We start from the raw sequence: 24966 nt of genomic DNA on the forward strand, positions 1-24966 counted from the left end.
ACATACCATATGAAACTGTAATTTCCTATCAAGGAGAGGTGGAGAGACCATAAAGTAATTTGCATTGATTTCAAAAGAAGGTTCAACATTGCACATACATTATATTCTGAACATTATAATGAGGAAATCCAGAAAATACTGCAAATTTTCGATATCCGAGATCCCACCAAAATGAGTTGTGGAAGTAAACTCTTAGCTACAGCTTTGAGTTAAGCCAGCAATCTTCGTTGTTGAGTTTGAAGGGCCAGTGAGAATCGGCCCTATCTGTTATGAAATCTTGTCGATGGACGGATCTCTGCTCATGAGCGGTTCTGATTGCAGAGAGGCATGATGGATTCCTATGCTCGCCTGTCTTTCTCTGTAGGATGCCCAAGTGACCATATAAAGCCCGGCTATTATGAGTAGTCCTCCCACAATGCTGTTACAAAGTAATAGTAGAGACAGGGTAGATCTTCAGCTTCCAAAATGAAGGAATGAATATACACACTTTCATGTTGCGTCATATTGAAAAAAAGAGATCTTTCATCTTTGAGAATCATGTGAAACCCCACATGGATATGCGTCACATTACAGATTCTCGCCATCTGGAGAAAAATCTATAATATGAAACAAGCCTGCATGAGATATGGTAAAGTTTCGGATTTTTTTGGGTAACATGCATAAATTTCATTGGTTGTTAGTAAGGTATGTTGGCAACACAGAATTAGGATTGTTCAAGATGAGAACAGCGAGACCGTAAAAGTGCATGTAAATAGTGCTTAAACAAAAAGGATCTTTGAACCGAAACTTGAAAGTGGAAGTATGAAATAGACATAATATATAACCTTCCCAAGTAAATCGGGCTTCCAAGGAAAACTTTCGACAGGAAAGCCGAGGCAGCAGGTTGAAGTGGATTATACAAAGCAACCAAGGCAGGGCCAAGGATCTTATTTGACCATGTCACGATTCCATAGTTCAAAGCGGATGCTACCACTCCCTACATAGACAAAAGACGAGAAGAGTGATTATAGGATGAAGGAAACTCAGATAAAAGAGAATGATATATCATTTGAACTCATCATCATGATGCCAGATGCTTTTGAAAATTTTTGTATTACACACGAACCAGGTGTGGAACAATTAGAATAAGATGTTTATATTCTAATGAAGTCCCTCATTATTCTTTGCCTAAACAGAAAACCAGAAAGAGAAAGAGAACTCACTGCATAGCATACTGCAAAAACCTCAGACTGTCTGAGATCCCAGTCTGTCGACTCATTTGTCATAAAGAATGCAGTGACTACCATACACAGAGCTCCAAAAAAGTATGAATAGGCGGTCACTGAGATACTTGCAGGATACTTGGCTAAAAGTGGAGCCTGAAACACAATATAGAAGCATAATTAAAGCTCAATAAGAATCTCATGGGCGCTATCAAAGTCATGCTAATAGTAACGGCAAATGGACACACGAAATCCTATTCACATTACAGAAGACGAAAGAGGCAAATTGCGGTTTTGCTCTCCTGACAAGAGTTGGCTAACAAATATCCGGTAAGAGTAACATGTTGTTGGGATAACCTCTCATATTTGCTGAAATCAGGGCAACCACAGTGCTGTTGTAAATTGCATAGATTCAACTGTATTTTCATCATTTGTATCATCTCAACAAGCAACAAAATAACTTTGCATCATGAAATAATTACCTGAATGACCAGATAAGCTGCCATGCACATGCAATTCCCAATTAAGCATAAAACTCCAATGTGCCAATTATCAATCCCTAACTGCAGAAAACTGGATAGTAACCAAGCAGCAGGCTCTGGTTGACCCTCAGCTCTAATCTCTCTGCTTAAGGCAAAACCTGATTCCTTGTTTCCAAAGACAGCTGGACCACGGAACATGGCCATAAGAATGGCACCAGAAACACAAACAAGGGTACCTCCCAACTTAGTTTGACCTTCAGTTTTTTGTAAATTCACTGTTTCTGTACTGCAGATAGAAAAGCCGAATTTAAAAAACAACTCCATTGACACGGCAAATTAGACAACACAGTGGAAACTGATTCAATTCTGATATCTGAATCTCATGCATGAAAACCAGTCAACATAGAGGCAAAGCATGCACAACCTAAATCTGTAAATCCACTGTTTCTGTACTGCAAATAGAAAAGCAATATGGCATAGTAGAAAACAGTGGAAATTGATGCAATTCTGATATCTGATTCTCATACATGAAAACCAGTCAACATAGAGGCAAAGCAAACACAACCTAGTTTGTGTTTCTGTGCATGTTGTGTTTCTGTGCCTGTTGTGTGTGTGAGAGAGAGAGAGAGAGACAGAAAGAGAGAGAGAGATTACAAAAGTAACAGCTTGGAGAGATTAGACTGACCCCATCATCACAGCCAATATGAATGTAAAAACTGGAATAGCAGGCTGTATTGCTGCAGCATAAGTTGGACTTGTGTAACCAAGACCAAGGAGAAACAAAAGTTGGTTTCCAAAGACCCTAATCCAATAGCAAGAACCGAGAGTGTGAGAGAGAGAGAGAGTCAATACCATAGCATTAAGCAGAGGAAAAGCCAGAAAATGCGGAGATTCCAACTTACCCAGTTAAACCAAGAAAGAAAAATGTCATTAGCAAATGTCTATTTATCGGTAACCTTTGCCCTCTGGAAAACAGGAAGTAAACCATTATTAACTGCTGCACCATTCATATTCACTACAAAATAACTTAAAGAAAACATTTGAACAGTAACATTATATGATGATTCACTTACTAAAGATATTAATTTGAAATTTCATGCACTTACAAATACCGTAGACCATACATAAAATTTCATTTGACAGCTGACTTCACTTACACATCAGAAGCTGCAAACATAAAAAGATTTAACTCCACAGAAAAGATTCTATCACAAAGGAGAATAGATTTCTCATCATTACATGTTTATCCTGGTTCCAAGTACAATCTAGACTTCAGAAACAGCAAAAACAGAACATGAAAACACTAATCACAGAGATGTTATCACTATTCAGCTGGATCGTGGCTTGAACGGCCAAGAAACACGAAGGTGCAAATCAGCAAACTTTCGGCTGTATTTACTAATTGTCCAAGTCAATTTCAGTTCCATGATATGGGATTCACCCTACTATTATACTCGGATGGTTTGCATAGGTTGCAAATATTAAGGGCTCTATATTGCAATGAACAGACCGCTAATAATCTTAAATCTTAATCCGTCACTACACGTCTTTAATTAGGACCACAAAATGGCAAGTCAAACACAATTCTTGATCATAATTCACCACGTGATCTGTGAGCATTTTGGGAGGAACAACGGCTCAGTTCTTCCACCTTCCTCACACAGTTCCCGCATTTGAAACACAATGCAACTCACACTAAATCACATTATTCATACACACACACGCACATATATCCAGTAAGAAAATCAACCAAGTAATCTATCTCAATACCGACAAGTAAAATCCAGAACAGAGGAGAACAAAGAGAGATGGGCATTACAGACTTTTCCCGAAAATAGGCGACGGGGGCGAGAATCAAGAGCGCAATAAGGTCCCGGAAAACGCAGAAGACGAGCTGGTTAACGCCGACGTTGAGTGCGACTTTGGTGATAACATGGTAACCGCCGTAGAACAGCTGCACCGCCGCCATCCCCATGTGGGCCCGCCACACATCAACCTCATTTGCGCTCGCCGCTGACATCGCATCCGCCGTGTTCTTGATCAAAACAGAAGAAATCTCACCCCACTACAACTCCCCCAACATAATCACCCACCCAGCGTCCAAATAAATATTTACTTAGATTGAGGAATGGTTGGTGTGATTGTGGCAGTGGTTGTTCGAAAGCTTGCTGTTAAAGAGATGAAATTAAGATTGTTTAAAAATACAATCCCGACCACCCCATCCATCCATATATATATACATATATATTTGTATACACACACATTAATTATTAGTTACTATTCATTTTCAAATTAAATGGATTTTGTTATTAATGATTCATTTGTATTAAATTTGTGTAAAGATTTCATAGAACAAATAATTTGAAACCTCTGAAACTTTGTTTTCTAACACTGTCATCAACTTTAAATCTATTTAGTGATTGTTTGTAACAGCTCTGAACAAAATACTTTTCTGACTTTTGATTTTAAAAAATTACTTTGAGGTGTTATAAATTTATAAAAATGTTAAGAAAAGTGATTTTAGGCCAACTTGGATTAGAAAGCTACTTTGACTTTTGTTGTATAAATATATTTTATTTTATTTTTTTACCATGTTACCCTCATTAATTATGACAATTCTAATTCAATTTTATTGTTTTTTATTTATTTAAAATTGAAATTGGGATTTTTATATATTTAATATTTTAAATTTTTTATATTTTATTTGCTATATTTATATTATTCCTATATTATTACTTATTATGCTGCAACTTTCAATTTTTTCTACAAAAAATTACTTCTTTAAAAATCGAAATTTTCACAAATACTCCCTTAACATTAGTCATTTGAAATCCTTATTTTAAATCCAAATACTTTATTCCAAATGTAGAGTTTGATTATTTAGGTTAGTTTTGATTCTTTTAAGGTAATTCAAATTTATTGTTGATAATGTTTGTGAGGCCATAAATACAGACACATTTATATATATTATTCATTTCTTTTATATTCTTAATAAATCAGGATTTGATTCCTTTTCAAGCTTAATTTGATTTTTTTATATATAAAGTTTATAATTACCAATCCTTTAAAAATTAAATTCTTTTTTTTCTCATATGAATCAAATATAAAAATACAGAAAAAAATTTAACATTTAACTATAAATAATTTTCATGATTAAAAATAAATAATGATATAAATAGTCATGGACCACGAACATGCAGCGATTGTCGACCAGATTTTTGTGAATGTACATTTATCATGGCTAAAAGTCATGACAAAAATATCTGTTATGGTCCATGGGCATAGCAAAGATACTTTTCAAGGTAAATAATCCAAATTTAAGCGTCGATTTTATTTAATAATAATTATTTACCATAATTTTAGTTCATACCTGATAAAATTATTGCCAATAATTAATTTTCTTTTTCTGTATACATTTTATCTATCTATACTATTAATTAAAGGGGATGGGGTAAAATAACTACTCTTGGTATTGACTAAATTAACCCCATTCCTAAAGAAAAATTACAATGAAGTTTTTATCATTTTTTTTTTTTACATTTTCATACTTTTCTCAAAAAAACAAATTATTTTCCTTCTCTCCAACTTTATCATTCAAACTTCTTTAATCATTTCTTTTTTATATAATTAATGAGAAAAGCATTTTTAGCATAGAAAGAAATTAAAACACTTAGCTATTTTAAATATTACATAAAATAAAATTAAGCACACACATTAAGTGCGTCGATGCTATTCGTATTATTAATAAACTGTGAGCACCCTAAATAACTACTTCTCGCGCGTTTTCAATATAATGACTAAATTGACCCCATTCGAAAAAACTTATGTCAAGTAAGTTTTATTCATTATTATTTAAGATTTTTATTTTTTCTTCTCTCTCCTATTTATTTTTCTTTCTTTTCGTTATATTATTTGTTGTTTGCTCATTACAAATTCTTAGAAAAAAAATTATAATAATATTTTATATTTTAATTTTTTTAAAAAATAAAAAATTAAACACACACATCGAGCATGTTAGAACGCTAGTATTGATATACGGCCCGTGCCATTGGTCATATATACATACATTCTTGATGTAGAAATTCTAGCCCAATATTGCTGTCTGTTTTTACACTTGTGAAGCCCAAATGTGAAAGAGTCAGGCCCACTAAATCAATATACATGTCCGGATCATTTATATGGATATGTCTTTTCTGAAGATGGTTTGGCCCAAATTTCAAGGTGTTGTAGGCCTAGATTGCTTACAATTCGATCAAAAGTTTACGAATTTAATAATTTTAAATTTATAAATAAATATGTATTTTCAAATATTGAATTTTGATCCGTATTTATTATACCCACAGGTATTTACACTATATTTGGTTTGATTTTTAACTTATTTTGGTGTGTTTTGTGGAGACAGAGAGAAAAAAATAAAGATATATAAGTATGTTTTAGAGATAGTGTGTATGTTTGAATTTGTTTTTGGAGATAACATAAAATAAGTATGGTATGTTTGATGTTGTTTAGTGGAAGATAGAAACTATTGTCCATTATCAAATTATATTTTTTTTATATATATGTATGAGTATGTACATATTTTTTTTAATTGTAAGGCCTATAATTAATGTTGACTTATTTTAACCCAAAACAAATGAGGAATTATTTCAAAACACCACCAAAACTATCAAAACAAATCACGGCAAATATTTACCATGAGATGGGCCAAAAATGAAACCAAACACTATGTTAGTGTTTAACCCTACTCATACTAAAATACTTATCTCAATGAGTATGGATCAAAGTCTGGATCTAATATATATGAAGTCATGCATTCGAAACTGAGTATTAGCTATTTTAATACATTCGGGTCTGAGTATTGTTCGTCTATGACAGGTCTGCAACTGAACCCCGCTCATAATTTATACTAGCGGTCGAGCACATTCACATGTATACAGAAAATATCAAGAAATACGATTTATATATTTTTATTTGATGATACATTTATAGAGGAGAAAAGCATTAATCGAAACTACGTATATTTTTAAACCCGATTGTGAAATTCTCTCGATAAAGTGTTGAAATCAGACTTTCAACATTATACGATTGATACAGATAAATATTTCCACATTGGTTGCAGACGAAGAGTTTGAGCCACTTATATATAAGCTCTGAGACCATCTTCTCCATAGCAAAATGTCTTTTTCAAAACAAAACCTTAACGTTCTTACAAAATCAGATCGGACAACACCCTCGTGCATCGGAACACCAATTGAATCGTAAACCCCATCATCTCTCCCAATAATTGAATTTGGATCAAAATTGAGTAGGAAAAAAAAAAAAAAAAAAAGGATATGTAGGGGAAGAAAGAGGAGGTGGAATATATATGTAGGGTAAAAGAGAAAGAGATATGGTGTGCGCGTGCTCTCTAAGCATATTAAAATTGGAAGATACACTTATGATATTCTACACCAACAATCATTCTCATCCCAATTATTATATTTAATTTCCTCCACTTCCAACAACCTAAGAGCTGCATTTTAGCTTTTATTTTCCCCCTCCCCTTTTTACAATAAATTATCATCATTACACCCATCATTCTTACCATTATTCCCTCTATATATTTTCATTTTTCATCTTTTTTATCATTGCAACAATCATAACTATCCAATCTCACCCTACCTCCAATATTATCCCCTTATTACATAATCTATGGTATTATTTCTCCTTAATAATTGATTTTCTCACCATGAAATATAAGCCCACTGTCCGAGTCGATCATAGTAAAATTTTATTAATATTTAAAATACGCAATTGAGTATATAAATAGTACTGTCTAAAGTATGACCAGCTCGACGTTGTAGACATTGCGCAATTAGGATACGTATGTGTGAATTGATAATAGTTACGGAAAGATAGGAGGGTTGTTGGATCGTCGTATGCAGTATGATCGATATCAAATTTTTTTTCTTTAATAATCGATTTTTAAGGAATGGATATGGGCTCCGGATAAAATTTTCTATTTTTGTATATTATTTAATAAAATTGACTAAAAATATAGATGATTAAATTTGACATGTAAAACTTTATATTTTATAAACCCATAATTATATTATTTTTTTTCTTTCTTCCTTCACTCCACATTTCTTTCTTTTTTATTACCTCATTACTTTTTGTGTCTTTTTATAATTTTTTTCTCTTTATTTTACATTATAATTTTTTATATTCACAAAAATTGCGTACAATAACAACTAATATATATATATATATAGAGTAGTAGAAGCCAAAAAAGAATATTAGGAGCAGACAAGGCACACACGCGTGATTGTGTAGATTTTCTTTGTCCACAACATCTTAAACCCTAGCTACCCTTCTTCCTCCACTTTCTCCAACCACCTCATTCTCTTTTTTGGAATCTGATCTAATATTACATCCAACTCAAATATCTACATGAGTACAAGGGTGAAATTATATTTTAGTCAAACAAGACGTGAGTTCAGTATTTTTATAGATTTTCTAAAACCAATAAAATTTGTCCGATAAAATTTTACGAAAATTTCGAAAAAAATCAATACATTAGTCCGATAAATTCCGTAAAGCAATGTGTCGGATTTCTCAATTTTTGGACCATTTTAAGAGAGTTTGTAAAGCAAAGGACTAAATGTGTCCCAATTTTCGAACCGTTTACTCTTTTATTTTATGAACTTTTTTAAAATAGTTTCAGAATTTCGTGAAATGAAAAATGAAAAAGATCTTATAAAACTAAAAATATAATTTCTCCATTTAAGTAAGGATTTTTGGGGGTGGCATGAAATTTCTTTTGGTCTAGAGATGGGAAAATAATAATAATAATGAAGTGAAAAACACATGGGATATGGTACAAAATCAATGCAATCACTTTGATGGATATGCATCGCATTTGCTTCTTTCTGAATGCTGTCTAATCATCTCATATAATATATATCCAGATTTTGTCTGCACTGCACCTCAAAATATTTTCCATGTAATTGTTTGGATATAAATCATTACAAAAAACTCAATTATTTTTTACCTTGTTCAAAAATTATAATAAATTAATATTAGTCGCACAGTCAAACAAAAATTAATACAAAAAAATATGTTTGATCACAAGTAATAAATATATAACATGATTTTAATTGTAATTTATCAAAATATTTGCTATGATTTAATTAATGGTTGTAGAAGCAACGGTTAGTAGTTGTAGTTAATTAGTACTTAATTACCAGATTTTTCACTTTTAATTTTAATAATTAACCATTACCAAAAATAATATTTTTTCAAGTTTTTTTTTCCTTCAAATTTTTCCCTTCAAGTATGTATTTGTTTGTGGGATTATTTAAAACAAATTTTAGTATAACAATAATTAAATTGTGATAAAATTAAAATCATTATCATTCATTTAATACATATTTACGCTGAAATTTTAAGATTATCATTTAATATTTTATGTGTAATATTATATTTTGTTGCAACGGGACCCTAATCATGCTCCAAAAATTGATCTTTGCAGTCTTTAAGGTTGGTGCAGTAAGTGAGTGGGTAAAGGTAGCACTTCCGATCAACAATGTCTTAGTCTAATAGTTAAGGTTGACTTCTTTAAATAAGTTTGAGGTAATGGTTCGATTTCTATTAAATTTATGACCGTTTGTCTCACTTAATATGAGTTTATTGTAATGGGTATTTATCTCACTTAATATAAATTTTTTGTATGTACTGTGATCGAATTGATGTATTTTGTCAGTTTATTGATATTGATATAATATTTAATCTCCCTTTTCTTGGAAAGATTTTGAATATTTTCATGTATGGTATGATGAAATTCATCGTTTTTACTAAAAAAAAAAAATAGGTGATGGCAAATAGAATAATTATATATTATTTTATATTAAAAAGAAATTAATATATATTTAAATTAAAATACAAAATAAAACAACAACTACTAATCTCAATCATGAGGACTACTTAATTAACTAATCATGCTTACTTTTGTCTAAAAACGATGGCATTAATTGTTGAAAAGATAACTTAACTAATGTCAGTTAGAAGCATAATCCTCTCTCAAATCAACATAAATTAGTTGGTTTGCACTGTTCTTGAATATTGTTTTTTTTAAGTGAATTAGTTATAAATATATCATCAATTTTAATTATCAATACTACGTACACTCCCCTCCCTTGAGGTTTGGTGTAATTACACGTAAGACCCTCTGTGATTTGAAAAATTATATTTAGCATCTTAAGGTTTGCTTCCGTCTAACAAATAAGTCTATTGTTAGTCAAAATTCACTAAATTTACTGATATTAATAGAAACACTAAATAAAAATTGATATTTACTCTCGATTGGCTTATTACTGATTTATTATAGGTCAAATAATTTTTTCGGACTAAACTATCCTTATAACGGTGAAATATACCTTCTCACATGCATTAACGCGTGAAGACGTATGAAGGTAATTTGATTATAAAAAGATTTATTTTGACCTGTATAAGTCAGTAATAAGTCAATCGGGTGTAAATATAGATTTTTTTCAAATTTTTTGTTAACATCAGCAAATTCGGTTAACTTTATCTAATGGATGGACTTATTTGTTAGATGGAAACAAACCACAGGAGGTCTATGTGTAATTACACCAAACCTCAGGGGAGGAGAGTGTAATTATCCCTTAATATTAATATCACCAATGATGTTGTAGCCTAGTGTTAAGGCTAAGGTTAAAGTCGCACGGATAAGTTCCAGATCATGTATTTCAGTCCCACCAAACGTTTGTATATTTATAAACTTTATGTGGGTTATTGAATTATCGTAATTTGTTTTGTTTTTAGTCATATTAATGTATTGAATGAATAGCTTGAATTACATTGACACCTTTAATTTATATTTAAATACACAAACACCCCATATTTTTTAAAAATTACAGGTATAATCCTCTGAGAGGGTGTTTGTGCAAACCTTTTCTATCGAATAGAGAGATTATTTGTAATTACAATTAACTTCAAGTACTGTACTTATAATTTTGTAAAAGACATTGGGTGATTGTGTATTTGAACCTAAACTCAGGGGGTTTTAATATGATATACCCAGAAGAATATTATGAACTAATCACTGGAGATATGAAGGTTAATTTTGTGCTTTGGGATCCTAATTACATAAAACAGGTGCTTAATGGATATAGTTTTGTGTTTCTAGAGACGGATTTTCCGTCTCTAAAAGCAACATTTTCATCGCAGATATTTGATTAAAATACTGAAAATTCCAATGCTCCGTTTGTAGTTGAAGGCTCAATGGTATATTCGAGACGAAAACTTTCCGTCTCTGATTCTGTAAATATTCACTCCATGATTCCAACTCTAAGAAGCAAGCATTTTGAATACTTTTTTGCCAGTAAATCCGAGTGTATTTTATTCACAACCCATCTCAAAATCCGTCCCTAAGACCGGCCTTGTTCAAGTTAAAACTTTTTTAAAAACTTTGTGCGGGTTTCAATTTTCCGGACATTTATTTTCTTTTATAATAATTTCAAATTTGTTGTCTTTAATTTGATATATGCTTTAATATAAAATTGTTGATATATTCGATCAGCCTTTTGATATCTATATCAGATAATATATTTACCATTTATATATGTAAGGAGAGAGACAAAAAAGCTTTTAAATAAAGTATATATATATATATAGGAGACTTTAATTATATTTTTTGGCTAGTAATTGCAAAGACATGACCTTTGTGATACCAAAGAGAAATATATATATATATATATATATATATATATATACTACCTTTTCTCCAAAGGTCAATATATATATGTATTAAAATTAAATAAATATTTTAAATCTAGAAATATATAATATGATTATGATATAATAAACAAATAGCAGCCACACGATCGATAATCGATGAAAGGAGTAATGAGGAGTTAGCATGCACATGCATGCACGCTATAAGTTCCAAGTCCAATTGCTACTGCATTTTGTTTAAGCAAGAACAAGAGTAGATTTATTTTCCTCCATTCTTTAATTTTAAAAATATTTCAAGTACAAGCACTAACTGTTAGTGGGATACCTCCTTTTCTATGACCTCTTTTTACGTGGGATCAAGTCACAACAATCAACGGTTGAAATCCATTCAAAAAATTCTGGGCTTCTTATAAAATAAGAACGGATAATAACTCACGCAATAAAACATATAAAGATGTTGATTGTAACCATATCATTTGGCAAGTCTCACGTTGATTGCAAAGGAGGAATTTAAGAGGTTTATAAGTCCCAATGACTTCTCTTCTTAGCAAGGCGTCTTTTAAGAAATCGTAGAGTTCATATAAAATTAGAGTGGATAATATCTTGCAAAATAAAACCCGATCAAATCGCAAACCATATTATTTGGTAAATCCCATATTTGTTGCAGACGAGAAGCTTGCTCGACTTACAAACATCAACAACTCATCTTTTTAGCAAGTTGTATTTTCAGGACAAAATCCTGAGGTCTATACAAAAACTAAAGCGGACAATATCTTGTGCAACGGAACCCTAATCAAGTCGCAAACACATCATTTGGCAAGTCCCACGTTGGTTGCTGACGAGGAACTTGGGTGACTTATAGACCTCAAAGCCTCATCCTTTTAGTGATATACCTTTTCAGGATAAAATCGTGGGGTTCATACAAAGTTAGACATCACTTAGCGATATCTGTGGGAATCACAGTTCCAGTATTGAGAATGCAAATGAACTCTAAAGCGAAAATGAATAATACCTCACACAATGGGATACCGATCGAGTCGCAAGCCACATCACTTAGCGATGTCTATGAGAATCACAATTCCAATTGAGAATGCAAATGAACTCTAAAGCCAAAATGAATAATACCTCACACAATGAGACACCGATCAAGTTGAAAGCGACATCACCTATCTGAAAACAAAAATAAAAAGAGAAAACACTAAATAATGTCATGTGTAAGGTAAAGAAAAAAAAAAAATACAGCAATGAGAAGTCGAAAAGTGTAAGGTAGCATCAGATGGCAAAGAAGGAACTAACACTATAACCTCAGCAGCTTAAATAATTTTTGGTTATATTTAATGTCCAAAACATCCCACCAAATCTTATCTCCTTTTAAAGAAGGTGCATTAATTAGGTTGTTAATTAAGTGACAAATAATTAGGCCAAAACTGACAGTGAGAGTGAGAACGCTCAAAGGCCAAAGACGACTTTAAAACAAATTGTACCAGAAAGGTGCAAAATCTCATAACTCAATATTTTAATAATGAGTAGAGAGTAGGGACAGCCCACAATCCACCAAGAATCGTGTTTTTCAAACCATGATTATTAGAATAATAATATTTAAAATGGAAAAAGAATAAAAATAAAAAATCTCACCATTTACCCCCCACTAGAAACTAGGAGTGCTTGCCACGTGTCGACTTCCTAACTCCATTACATAAACTCAAGAAACGACATCATTCTTTTCGTATTATACATATTGCCCTCATTATCTTCTTGGACTTGGAATATATATCATAAACATGCATGATTTTGTTTTCCTCTTTACTCTCTATTAACCCATCTCCCTAATCACAATTCTTAAGTTTTTCTCTCTCAAATATATATATATATATCAGCTAATCGGCAAGATCAAAATATCAAAATCTTTTTTATTTAATAAAATATTAGAGAAATGTACAAACATTTCTTCTTGTTCCATCTTCTATAAATATTTTTATTTAAAATTATCGTATGTAATTATTTAGGTAAATCATTTTCAATGAGTGTAAAAATCATATAATGTGAATATAACAGCCCATCGAAATAAAATAATAATAAATCACAAACATTTTTAAATGTATGCAGAAGGAAAAGTTTTGAGATGTTATTGAAAGCAATTATTGGATTGAAAAGAAAATATAGAAGAGCAAAGGTAAGTGGAGAATAATGGGGAAAGACAATGGATGGTGGTTTGGAAAGAATAATGCAAAGATAATGAAAATAAAAGGGTAGTAGTAGTTGTTGTTGTTATATGAATATGGGGGTGAAAGTTATTTCCCTTTCCTTGAAAGTGATTGCCTCAACCTAAATCTCAAGGGGAAAGTCTCCATAGTGGAAACCAGATCCACCTCTATCTACAACTACGACCTCGACTCATACCCATTGATATTCCTACTTATACATATTTATGTATATATATATACACATAAGTTCGTATCAATAGTCATTCAAAAGTCGAATTCAAGATGACCCTTGCTATGTAGGTTCAAAACATGTAAGTCTTGGTACGAGTTAGACTCAAACGTATTGATATCCCGACTACAATTTAGGGTTTTGTAAACGGTTAAGTTTCACTAACAATGGGTATCGACATCAAAAGCTGACTTATTAGGTTGCAAGAATCTTTGATCAATTGACTAAACAAACAAAAAAATCTGAGAGTGGATAAGAAGGCGGCAGTGGTTATTCAAAGCATAATAGTTTAGATGAGAATTTGAGAGGAGGTCTCAGATTCACTGGCATTTTGCTGCATGCATAATTCCTAATTTTGAGGAGAAATCACAATAAAGACAAATTCAAATGAAGATAAATCGATTCGCTTGCATGAACTTCCATAGCTGGGACAGTGTTCTGTTTGGATGGTGGGGATTGAGTAAAGAAAAGAACACATGGGCTTTCATTAACACAAATTGGAATTTATTGAAAACTTTGCATATATATTAAAATAAAATAACAATAATACTTATAATAATGAGTACGTATTATCATAAAATCAAACGTTTTATCAAGTCATATGTTATTTTTATTGATAAACTGGAAGAATAACAATAATAAGTAGGACAAATAAGTAAAGATATTATTTAAACTGATTATAAAGTAATTTAAATATTTTCTTTGTAAGTGAGGTGAAGTTTGAAATTTTTCAAAATCTCGACTCAAGCTCGAATCATTAACTATTATACGTAAAAAGCAGATAAATATACCCTACACACACAACGATATAACAACATAATTTTGTTAAATCAACATCGGTAGCCGATGCTACAAGCTACATGCGAGGGTGGGAATCCAATCCTGCATGCAACATGAGGCTATAAATTTAAAGAAAGATCTAAGACAAGGAAAAGGAATCTGTGTAAAAAGTAAATAGGTGGGAAAGGTGAGGGTAGTAGTGGAAGAAAGTGGCTCCAAAGAAGCTTAAATAAACAAGTTGGTATTACGAGGATTAGCAAAAAGCAAGACTTCAATTCAACCTCAAGGAGGGATTGTGATTGTGCACATCATCATATCATATATAATGTATAATAAATGCGCATCCAGTGTCAAGGATAGTTAAAAAAAGAGACTAAAATACATTGAAGAATGGCTCCACCATGACCCCATTCCTCAAATCTCAGTGCTCTGTGAAAAAAAAAACAAACAATTTCTATGGGCAGGAATTGGAATCAGATTGATTGCTTCCTCCTTTAATCATTTCTCTTTTCTCATCCAGTGAAAACAATGAAGGAATGGGAAGTAAACAGAGAGAATATTATGTGTCTCGGGTGAGGGAGGGGGGGGTGCTTTTTGTCTAGCATCAAATTTCATTCATCTCACATTTTCTACACCTTTTCTGATGAATAAAGACAACTTAGGCATTCAATGACACAAGGGCAGATATGATTTCTGTCGATACGAATGTTGAAAAACTGTAGCTAAAGAAATTGGGAGAGGAAGGAATTTTACAAGGGAAATGAGAATCAGTGGGCTTTACAAGTAAAAGAACCATTTCTTTTCAACTTTTATATTTGCTGATCTTGATCTCGTACAGTTGATTTTGGAAGTTTGGTCTCTGTCATAAGTTTATGCCTGAGCTTCTGTTTGTGGAGGACTGATAAAGAGCATCAATGCTTCCACTGGAGAAAATGGATATCCTATGAGCTTTTAACAGATACAAGACTATTGCAGATGACTTCAATTTTTCTATGTTAGTTTGACTGTCTTTGATGAAATGAAATAAAATACTATCATTCACGGACTACCAACTCACAATTCGGAAGATATACCTTTGGATTCTCTAGCTCTGAAAAATATGTGTACATTTTTTCAGACCTTTTACACAGTCGTATTAATTGTACAAAATTTTGGAAAGTCTATAGCAAAAATTATCAAGGTCGAACAACCACTGACGTCATAGTTACTTCTCTTAACAACAGGAAAGAAAAGGGATGCAGACAGCAAAATTACCTCTCAAGAGACGGGAGGACGAGATAGGTCGAGTTTCTTAATCATCCCAATTAATACACAATTTGTTCTTTTAGTTTCAGTAAATGATTCCTGCAAAGTGCAGAAATTCAGTCAAACATTTATGAGAATTCAATGGCTAAATGATGTCAAGGAGCATAAAAGATGTACAATACTTTATTTATGCATAATGCATCATTCCAATATTCACAGTGACATCTCAAATAAAAACCGCTATTAGCCCTAAGAAAATGAAATACGACAGTAAACAAAAAAGAAAATATGGAAGTGGTGCTTCAGGGCAAGAACTGACATGCATATAATGTAAGAATCCATTTGCAGAAAAACCATAAACAAATCAGAACTAATTAATAGAGATAAGGCGAAAGGTGGGAAGCACTATCATTGTCTACCAAGTAGACGAAAAAATCACTTCCAAGTCTTCATGTTTACATGACCAACAAATATAAATATAAGAAATGCTTTAAGCACCACCAAGGCTTAAGGCCTTTGTTCTAGGATACTACTATATTTGGTATTTCCTATGTTCTCCAATTTTATACAGGTAAAAATATAAACAAGTTTCTTGCAAGCACAAAACGCTTATGAAACTATATTGTCCACTGCTCAGTGGTGGTTCTCATATCCCACCAACTAAGTTCAAGCTGCAGGAAGATCCAAGCAGAGTAGGTCATAAGAAGGATAACACCAAAAAAAGATTGCTAGAAAAGCAAAGCATCAGATGATAAGAGAGAGATGGGATGTCAAGTTGATAAAAGAAATAGTACTCAGAGGGAAATTAGTATAAATAACTGATCTAGACTAGTATAGAAATTTTTTAAGAGAAAAAGGTGGGATCCCACAAGATAGGGGAGGCCTACATCAGAGACACTTTAATACGCAATAGATTCTTGTTTCTAAGTCTCTGCTTATATATTTGTAGCAACTAGTTCAGTTTCGAACCAAAGTTAAAAGCAGCTCTTTAACTTCCCCTTTCACCAGCATACTACGACATATAAACAGTTCTAGTATCAGTTCACCATGCCAGTCTGTTCCGTGGCTCCAAAACTGGAAAATGGCACTGAACTGGTTACAGGTCTGCCGAACAGGCCGGAGGCGTGTAACACCGCTTATCTGGCTTACCCCATACAGAGGAATTCACAGTCCTTTCTACAACGGATTTTATATCCCATAACTTTAAAGGTCTCTCTCTCTCTCTCTCTCTCTCTCTCACACGCACACATACATACACATACACACGCACACACAACTCAAAAAGAAGCACACAAGCATGCTTACTGACACCGACCTTCAATCGTCACCAGACTGCTTAAATGTTCAAAGATGCTAGAGAATAGATACAGTTTCCAGATAAACACAAATATGTTTTACCTACAAAACTAGTGATTCGTATAAATGAAGACTATGATTAGTACAAGCTTTTCCACACCAAGACTCAAATAGTTTTCAGTAACATCCGTCAGTTACTACAATGCAAACCTACTGAACATTCTTTTTACCTTTCAGTTTGAGGAGATTGTTTACAAGGTAAATTCTGAAAGAAAAGGAACATGTTGTGGAGGAACATCAAGCACTAAAGAGAAAACAATACTCAATGGGATAACAGGCATGGTTTGTCCCGGAGAGATACTGGCAATGCTTGGTCCATCAGGCAGCGGAAAAACAACCCTCCTCACAGCCCTTGGAGGCCGCCTTTCTGGGAGGTTGTCTGGAAAGATCACTTACAACGGCCAGCCATTTTCAGGTTCTATCAAACGTCGAACTGGATTTGTTGCACAGGATGATGTTCTATATCCACATCTCACGGTATTTGAAACTCTTGTATTTACTGCACTACTAAGGCTACCCAACAGCCTGACCAAAGAAGAGAAAGTACAGCATGTGGAGCATGTTATAACAGAGCTGGGGTTAACAAGGTGTCAGAACAGCATGATAGGAGGGCCACTGTTCAGAGGAATATCAGGTGGAGAGAAGAAGAGGGTTAGCATAGGTCAAGAAATGCTGATCAACCCAAGTTTGCTACTGCTGGATGAGCCTACTTCAGGTCTTGATTCAACGGCAGCTCAGCGGATCTTGAAGACTCTCAAAGGGCTTGCTAGTGGAGGTCGAACTATTATAACCACCATTCATCAGCCTTCTAGCCGTCTTTACTATATGTTCGACAAGGTAGTCTTGCTATCAGAAGGTTCGCCAATCTACTATGGCCTTGCATCATCTGCGTTGGAGTATTTCTCTTCCATTGGATTTTCAACATCGCTCACTGTCAATCCTGCTGATCTCTTGCTTGATCTTGCTAATGGTAATTAAAATTTCTTACCTTCTGTACAATGTACTTTATACGAGCTTCATATTTGATAGTTTTGAAAGTCAAGGCTATCTTAACATTTTCCAAATTCAAATGTCCTTCTCACACAACATAGAATGTCACTTAATACCACTTAGCATGTGATCATGATTAAAACTTTAATGGAGATTAAATGGACCCACCTCATAATGTTCACATTCAGCAATATATGGATCACTCCAGCTTATGGTAATCCCTTTTAGTAATGGAATTTAACAGTTGCTAATAGAAACCCCCTCCGAGAATAGGTAGAAAGTGATAATGTTAAAAAGTAGAGTCGTCAAATTGTTAGTTATCATTTGTAGAGATATGAATGTCGTATGTAATTCCAGGAATTGGACCTGATTTCCAGCATGCTACTGACCAGAGTGACAGCTCGCAACAAGACTCAACATCTGTGCGAGAATTTCTCATCTCTGCTTATGACAAGAACATTTCTACAAGACTGAAAATTGAGCTATGCAGTTCAGATGTCGGCAGCTACAATTACAAAGAAGCATCCACAGGTAAGTGTCTGCACTTGTCTTCCTTATATTAAGATAACTCATTATGTTTCTTCCAATCTTGAGTAGGAAGACAACCATTCCCACATGCTCTAATGTCTATACCTTCACTTCTGCTAATTCGCGACTGATCATAATCTGGTAATGCAGGAAATGATGTGAAATCTGAGAAATGGTGCACAACTTGGTGGCATCAATTCAAGATCCTGCTTTTACGGGGACTCCGGGAACGAAGATTCGAAGCCTTCAACAGGTTAAGAATCTTCCAAGTCTTAAGCGTGGCAATACTAGGCGGGCTTTTATGGTGGCGCACTCCTTCATCTCACATTGATGACCGTGTAAGCTTTTCCACAACCAGAATAATACTTCCCCTCAAACAGACATCATAGCAAACAAATGCTGCTGTTACACTATCTGACAAGTGTTAAACACCGCACTTATGATCAGCTTTTCAAATATTCCATGAATCATAAGCCAACAAATAAGCCAAAATACTGTCTGTTGCTAACATTTAAATTATAATAGATGCTAATAAGAGTTACTTCCAATTGCAGATTGCCATGTTATTCTTTTTCTCAGTGTTTTGGGGCTTCTACCCACTGTACAATGCTGTTTTCACCTTTCCCCAAGAAAGAAACATGCTAATCAAGGAAAGGTCGTCTGGTATGTACCGCCTCTCTGCCTACTTTCTAGCCAGAACAGTGGGAGATCTTCCCATGGAGCTTGCACTGCCAACAGCATTTACATTCATTTTTTATTGGATGGGTGGCCTTAAACCTGACCCTTCGAGCTTTGTCCTCTCACTTTTGGTTGTCCTTTTTAGCGTCCTTGTTTCCCAAAGTCTTGGCTTGGCATTTGGTGCCATACTCATGGACGTCAAACAAGCTGCAACTTTAGCCTCAGTAACTACTTTGGTCTTCCTTATTGCCGGAGGATATTATGTCCGACAAATTCCCCCATTCATAGTCTGGCTAAAATATCTGAGTTACAGCTACTATTGTTACAAGCTCCTTCTTGGGGTTCACTACAACGAGGATGACTACTATGAATGTGCAAAGGAAGTCTATTGCCGAGTTTCAGATTATCCTGCCATCAAGTCAGTAGGTTTAAGCCATTTGTGGATGGATATGTCCATCATGGTGCTGATGCTGGTGGGCTATCGGTTTATTGCATACATAGCTTTACACCGGGTACGGTGAAGGATGCTTAGTGGAAGACCTATAGAAGTTCAACAGTTTTTATTTCTTCGACCGAGAAATAATGATAGTTTAGGCAAACACCCATTGCCAGGTTTTGATCATAGACAACTATAAAATTAGCGTTGTACCCTCTGGCGATGGTTTGTATAAATCTGATTCATGACAGGTTTTCATACTTGTGGAATAAACTTGAACATCCATCAAGAAGTGCGCATGTTATGATAAGAATAAGAGTAAATAAGCGACTAAACCTTAAAGCAAAATCGCGTTCTACAGAACAGGATTATCAGCCCATGTGGGGCATTGAATCCACAAAATTTTGATTAGCTGACTCCTGCAAATGCATTGACCACAAAAGAGAGCACGATTTATGAAACCGAAGGATCTTGAAGGCAAATGATAGTGATATGAGAAAAGTAATCACTACATTCTATTTTGTATAGATTTGTATAATCCAGTACCAAATTTATGGGTCATTCTCTAGTGGATTGCTCCTGGTCCACTAGCAACTCTTGGATCAGAGGTGGCAAAGGTGTTTTATCACCAGATTCCTCTTGATCATGGCTATTGGATGAAGCAAGTGAGCACATCAAATTCTCTTCAAACGGTCCATCCAAGAATTACACTCTATTATTTTCTTCCCTCCCTATGATTTCGGCTTCTCATTGTGTTCTTGGCGTTAAATTTTTTCATAAGAAACATTAAAAGTTGAATTTAAGATAAGAGTTCCACCTTCTAATCAACAGCTTGGAGCTTGTGGCCTCCAGAGAACAAAGATGAGCATCCACCAAAAGATCATCTCGTCCTCACGTGATCCACAAAATGGCAGAACTCTAGAGGTAATAATCAAAGAACAAATTTCAGTCAACTGTTGCTATATATGTAAAGATCAAATTAGATTATAACTAGCAATAGAAGTAGTTTTCTGTGACGGAATCTTCAATGCAAAATTCATTAAAAGAAAAGGAAGAAATGTTGAAGCTTAAGAGAAACTGAAGTCTTAACACAAGCGTACCAACTTAAGCAAGAAAAGTCCAGATATCTCATATCATTTTTAATAAAATTTATATTCAGATGGCAAGGATTTGTCCAACTGAAGCAAACAGAAGAAGATCCTTAACATATAGTGGTACATCTGTCAGTGGAGGGCTCATGAATGAGAAGGGTAGTGACATCCAAAATCCTTGTCATTTTCTACTTCTTATAGTGCAGTGTAAGCCACTCACTTTCTGAAACAGTAGAAAAGGACAAGCACATGCAGTAATGTCCCTTCATGCTTCTGATGGCTTGTGGTATCTGATTGATGGAAAAAGTAATGGGTGCTTCAGTTGGCTGTATCTTTGCACAGTGGGACCTGGACAAAAAAAACAACAACCGAATTGAGGTGGTTAACTCAAGAAAGCACATTCCTTGCTTTAAACTGTAGCATTTTTACTTTGAAATAGGCCATGAACCAAATCTCAGGATTCTGGTTCAGCTTAGTTTGAACAGTGGATGCAGATTGATGAACCTGTTTCAGTATAGTTAAACAAAATGGATGGCCGGAAAAAAGTATAAGTTTGTGAAAAATGGCTAGAATCAAAAGAAAATCATTTGGGTCTTGAGCTAGGGAGGGATGGTCATGTTGATCATTTCAGCAATCCAATGCAAAATATATTACTTTTATACCAAAAAGATCCTTGAACTTTGTATTTGATAGCCGTAACCTTCTCAGACCGTGGTCAATTAAGAAACTTTCCGTTTGTAATGTGAGCTTCACAAAAGGCATGTACACAATCTCCTACAAGTTACAATGTTGACAGATCATGATAGTGAACAGTAAATTTATGAGTGAGGTCCAGATTGAAAGAGAACTGTATGAATATTGCAGCTTGAGAAGCAGCAACAGGAGATCTTAAGATTCTTTATGAAAAAAGTAGCAAAATCTAAAGCTTTGGGTTGTTTGGAAAGTTCTGTATAGCATGCACATGCATAAATAGTTGTGTATATACATGAAGAGCTTCCTCTTGAATTTGATGATCCAGAGTCCAGAAAAAGAACGTGGAGTGATCCTTATCATTTCCACAACGACATAATGCACTAATAGAGTGAACATCAAAGCAACACAGTCTTATCTCAACTCAATTTACTATAAGAGGAGAGATCATACGTATACAGTATACTTGTAATTCGTTCATTAATCAAGATTGAGGAACAATCATCTCAAATTTGCTCTGAGAACAAAATATATACAAGTCCTAGCAGTCAGTAGACATAAAGAGAACATATTCCTAAATTACTATAAATAAATACAGGATTAATTAATATCCTATCAGGTTAATTTATTTTTATATTGTTTTACATGGCCCCAGAACATAGGATAGTGGACTTCTTTATGGTTAGTGGGCTACTGCACAAAGACAAATTAAGCTAATAGACCAAGGACCAAAAGCAAAATAAAATGAAACAAAGCCAAGACAAAACAAAATTAAATCCACCGGAATCCTAAGATCCCTGGAAGAAGGCAATAGCTAAAGAACTATTCTTCCCCTAACAAAGGAAACAGAAAGAAAGAACAACAAGAGGATCTCTTGGATACAGTATGCTGGCTAGCATGCCCAACATGAAAGTAGCAAAAGCAATGGCGTAAAGAACTATTCTTCCCCTAACAAAGGAAACAGAAAGAAAGAACAACAAGAGGATCTCTTGGATACAGTATGCTGGCTAGCATGCCCAACATGAAAGTAGCAAAAGCAATGGCGAAATTCAATTTGGTAATCAATCCTGAATCCACAAATAATACTGTTTCAAGTGCATTTTCTGGACCCAATGAATTTCTGCAAACAATTGAACCCATTCATTTCTGTTGCAAAAGCACTAACCACTTTACTGCTCTGTGACTGAACTTATTGCCGAGTATGGATTTCATAAATCAACTGAAACAGAGCAAGCTAATTCACGAAGTGCAGCATCCAAGTGCAAAGTAAGTCCACTCCATCTCGACTTCTCATAAGTTACAAGTAGTGACGTGATGCGGCAAACTGATGAAAAAATTGTCCTGGATAGTTCCTGGAATGTTGTAAGACAGAAATTGCAGATAGCTGCATGCCTATATTAGCAGGTCCTCTGAAGGAATACCAAAGTTTGCCTCCATTCATTGACTAGCATGTGTGCAGCACACAAATATGGTTTTTCTGAGAACTTTGGATTCGGCTCTTGTATCAGGGTACGAGCCATATACTTTTAGGACAGAAACATAGCAAGTTTCCAGTAGCCTCTAAATGAAGCTTTTAGTGGAGCTGGTTCAGAACAGTCTGATTGTGAGCCAAGAAGGAAGCCATAGCAAACAACATATAGGTTTTGACAAATATTGAGCTGGTTCTACCATTATAATAGTAATGCCTAACAATATTTTATGGCAATCTTAAAGGAATTATCGGAAACCAAGGAGACATGAACACACTTAAGAATATGTTCTCTGCTTTACACATCAACTTCAACACCTGCATCAGGAAAATCCTTTTCGCCTCTTGTATGACAAATATCTGCCATGAACTTCCATTTAGTGCAATCACAGAAGAAAATATCGCCTAGTATTATCATCTCATCAATGCAGATTCTAGATATATCCATTCTGATAAAGGAAATTATTGAACAGAAATGACAACCAAATCAGGAAGCTGCAGTACAGTTCATTAAACAATGATCTCATCAAGCACACTTTATTTGCTAATGGTTGATGAATCCTCCCCCCTCCACCACCAAAACCCCCACAAAAAAAAGAAAAAAAAAAAAAGTTCAAAAAGCCATCCCTCAATCTTTTTCAAACTAAATTTTGATTCACTAACAATTTCTACTAGGAAAATAAAACCGAAAGGCTTCTTAATCTTAATCAAACTTCTTTCATCCTTGTTTTAATCTCTTCAGGCGGCTATATTTCACAAGACGGTCGCATAGGAACTCATCATAGACAAGTTTTCCCTCTACAAACAAACCGATTCGCAAATGAACAACGTATAAACAGGCGAAATCAATTCTGGAAACTAATGACCTGCTCGGAGAGCTCCTTTCACACGAATATGCATATGCATCAGCCTAGAGTAGAGAGCAGCAGCCATGACATGCGAACCAGAGCTGGAAAATACATCGTGAAAACAGAATTTACATAGAATGAGCATAGGCTGGCGACTGTACCAGACAAATCATTCTCGCGCCACGGAAGTGTTTGATTTAATTAACATCTTTGACCTCACCCTGCAACCTGCAATCCACCACCCAATTCTAATGCTCGATTTGATCCCATGGGGCTGGGGATCAATTCTGAAATTGTTTTCATGTGTTCATTATCTGGAAAACAATCAAAAGCATCCTGCATATTGTGCTAAAGGCTTAATCAACTTAAAACCCTCTTTTTTTTTTTTTTTTGACACAAGCTTTAAACACTTCTAAAAAGGAAAAAATGCAAGCTTACCACCTTATAAAAAAATAAATAGTAATTTATTTTTATATTTTTTAAAATATAATAATTTAGTCCTTATATATAAAAGAAAATAGGATAATTGCTTATTTTTAATATCAGATGGGGATAAATTGATATTTATCCATTTTAAAAATATAAAATTATACTTTTTTTTCTAATATTTAAAGTCTAAAATGCATTGTACCCCTGTATTTTGTTGAAATAACTAAAATATTTCATATGTACATTTTTTACTTTATTTTGAGTGATCTTTTTTATATTTTCATCTATCTAAAAAATAAAATATTTTTTAAATATATTTAACTAAAAATATAAAAATAAATTTTTTAAGTTTTATAATTTAAATTAACATTACAATATAAAAATTAATATAGTAAATTTATTTTTAAGTTTAAATATCTTAATTAATATAAATGTTAATAATTTTAAATATTATATAATATTAATAATTTAAATTATTCGTTAGGTAAACATATTTAAATAAATTATATTTAATTTTAAATAATTTTGATAGTTATTAAAACTGAAAATTAAAACTTGATTTAAAAAATAATTAT

The 24966-nt window shown here is 33.6% G+C and overlaps 2 protein-coding genes and 1 long non-coding RNA gene across 5 annotated transcripts; 1 reads left to right on the top strand and 2 right to left on the bottom strand.

Annotated features, from left to right (window-relative positions):
- Positions 1–45: 45 nt before the first annotated feature.
- On the bottom strand, positions 46–3897 carry LOC105156985 (WAT1-related protein At4g19185). The gene is made up of 7 exons (XM_011073307.3): positions 3508–3897; positions 2587–2649; positions 2370–2486; positions 1685–1970; positions 1203–1358; positions 825–976; positions 46–418 (listed from the first exon to the last, which is right to left on the bottom strand). Exons 1-7 carry the CDS (start codon positions 3702–3704, stop codon positions 268–270), a joined length of 1122 nt encoding a protein of 373 aa, XP_011071609.1. The 5' UTR covers positions 3705–3897; the 3' UTR covers positions 46–267.
- Positions 3898–12020: 8123 nt separating this feature from the next.
- On the bottom strand, positions 12021–24382 carry LOC110012736 (uncharacterized). 3 transcript variants are annotated; one of them, XR_016066199.1, is made up of 6 exons: positions 21386–24382; positions 21177–21304; positions 20683–20783; positions 15887–15976; positions 12432–12589; positions 12021–12312 (listed from the first exon to the last, which is right to left on the bottom strand). It is a non-coding gene; the product is annotated as an uncharacterized LOC110012736 (long non-coding RNA). The 3 variants fall into 3 exon arrangements; XR_016066201.1 differs by having other exon boundaries at positions 22812–24381; XR_016066200.1 differs by lacking the exons at positions 12021–12312; positions 12432–12589 and adding an exon at positions 14799–15555.
- On the top strand, positions 16845–20157 carry LOC105157072 (ABC transporter G family member 14). Its single transcript, XM_011073397.3, has 5 exons — positions 16845–17086; positions 17411–18203; positions 18581–18754; positions 18902–19089; positions 19306–20157. Exons 1-5 carry the CDS (start codon positions 16925–16927, stop codon positions 19948–19950), a joined length of 1962 nt encoding a protein of 653 aa, XP_011071699.1. The 5' UTR covers positions 16845–16924; the 3' UTR covers positions 19951–20157.
- Positions 24383–24966: the final 584 nt, after the last annotated feature.

This window comes from Sesamum indicum, linkage group LG1 (genome assembly GCF_026168435.1).
Source record: "Sesamum indicum cultivar Baizhima isolate 11 linkage group LG1, ASM2616843v1, whole genome shotgun sequence".
Taxonomy (NCBI): Eukaryota; Viridiplantae; Streptophyta; class Magnoliopsida; order Lamiales; family Pedaliaceae; genus Sesamum; species Sesamum indicum.

Bases quoted from the DNA above. Each gene is read 5' to 3' on its own strand.
- LOC105156985 (XM_011073307.3), bottom strand. From the start codon at position 3,704: ATGTCAGCGGCGAGCGCAAATGAGGTTGATGTGTGGCGGGCCCACATG. The intron at 1,971-2,369 runs GTCAGTCTAATC...TTCTATCTGCAG, and splicing joins ATATTGGCTGTGATGATGGG to TACAGAAACAGTGAATTTAC. The intron at 419-824 runs GTTATATATTAT...ACTTTGTAACAG, and splicing joins AGCCCGATTTACTTGGGAAG to CATTGTGGGAGGACTACTCA.
- LOC105157072 (XM_011073397.3), top strand. From the start codon at position 16,925: ATGCCAGTCTGTTCCGTGGCTCCAAAACTGGAAAATGGCACTGAACTG. The intron at 18,204-18,580 runs GTAATTAAAATT...ATGTAATTCCAG, and splicing joins CTTGCTTGATCTTGCTAATG to GAATTGGACCTGATTTCCAG. The intron at 18,755-18,901 runs GTAAGTGTCTGC...CTGGTAATGCAG, and splicing joins TTACAAAGAAGCATCCACAG to GAAATGATGTGAAATCTGAG.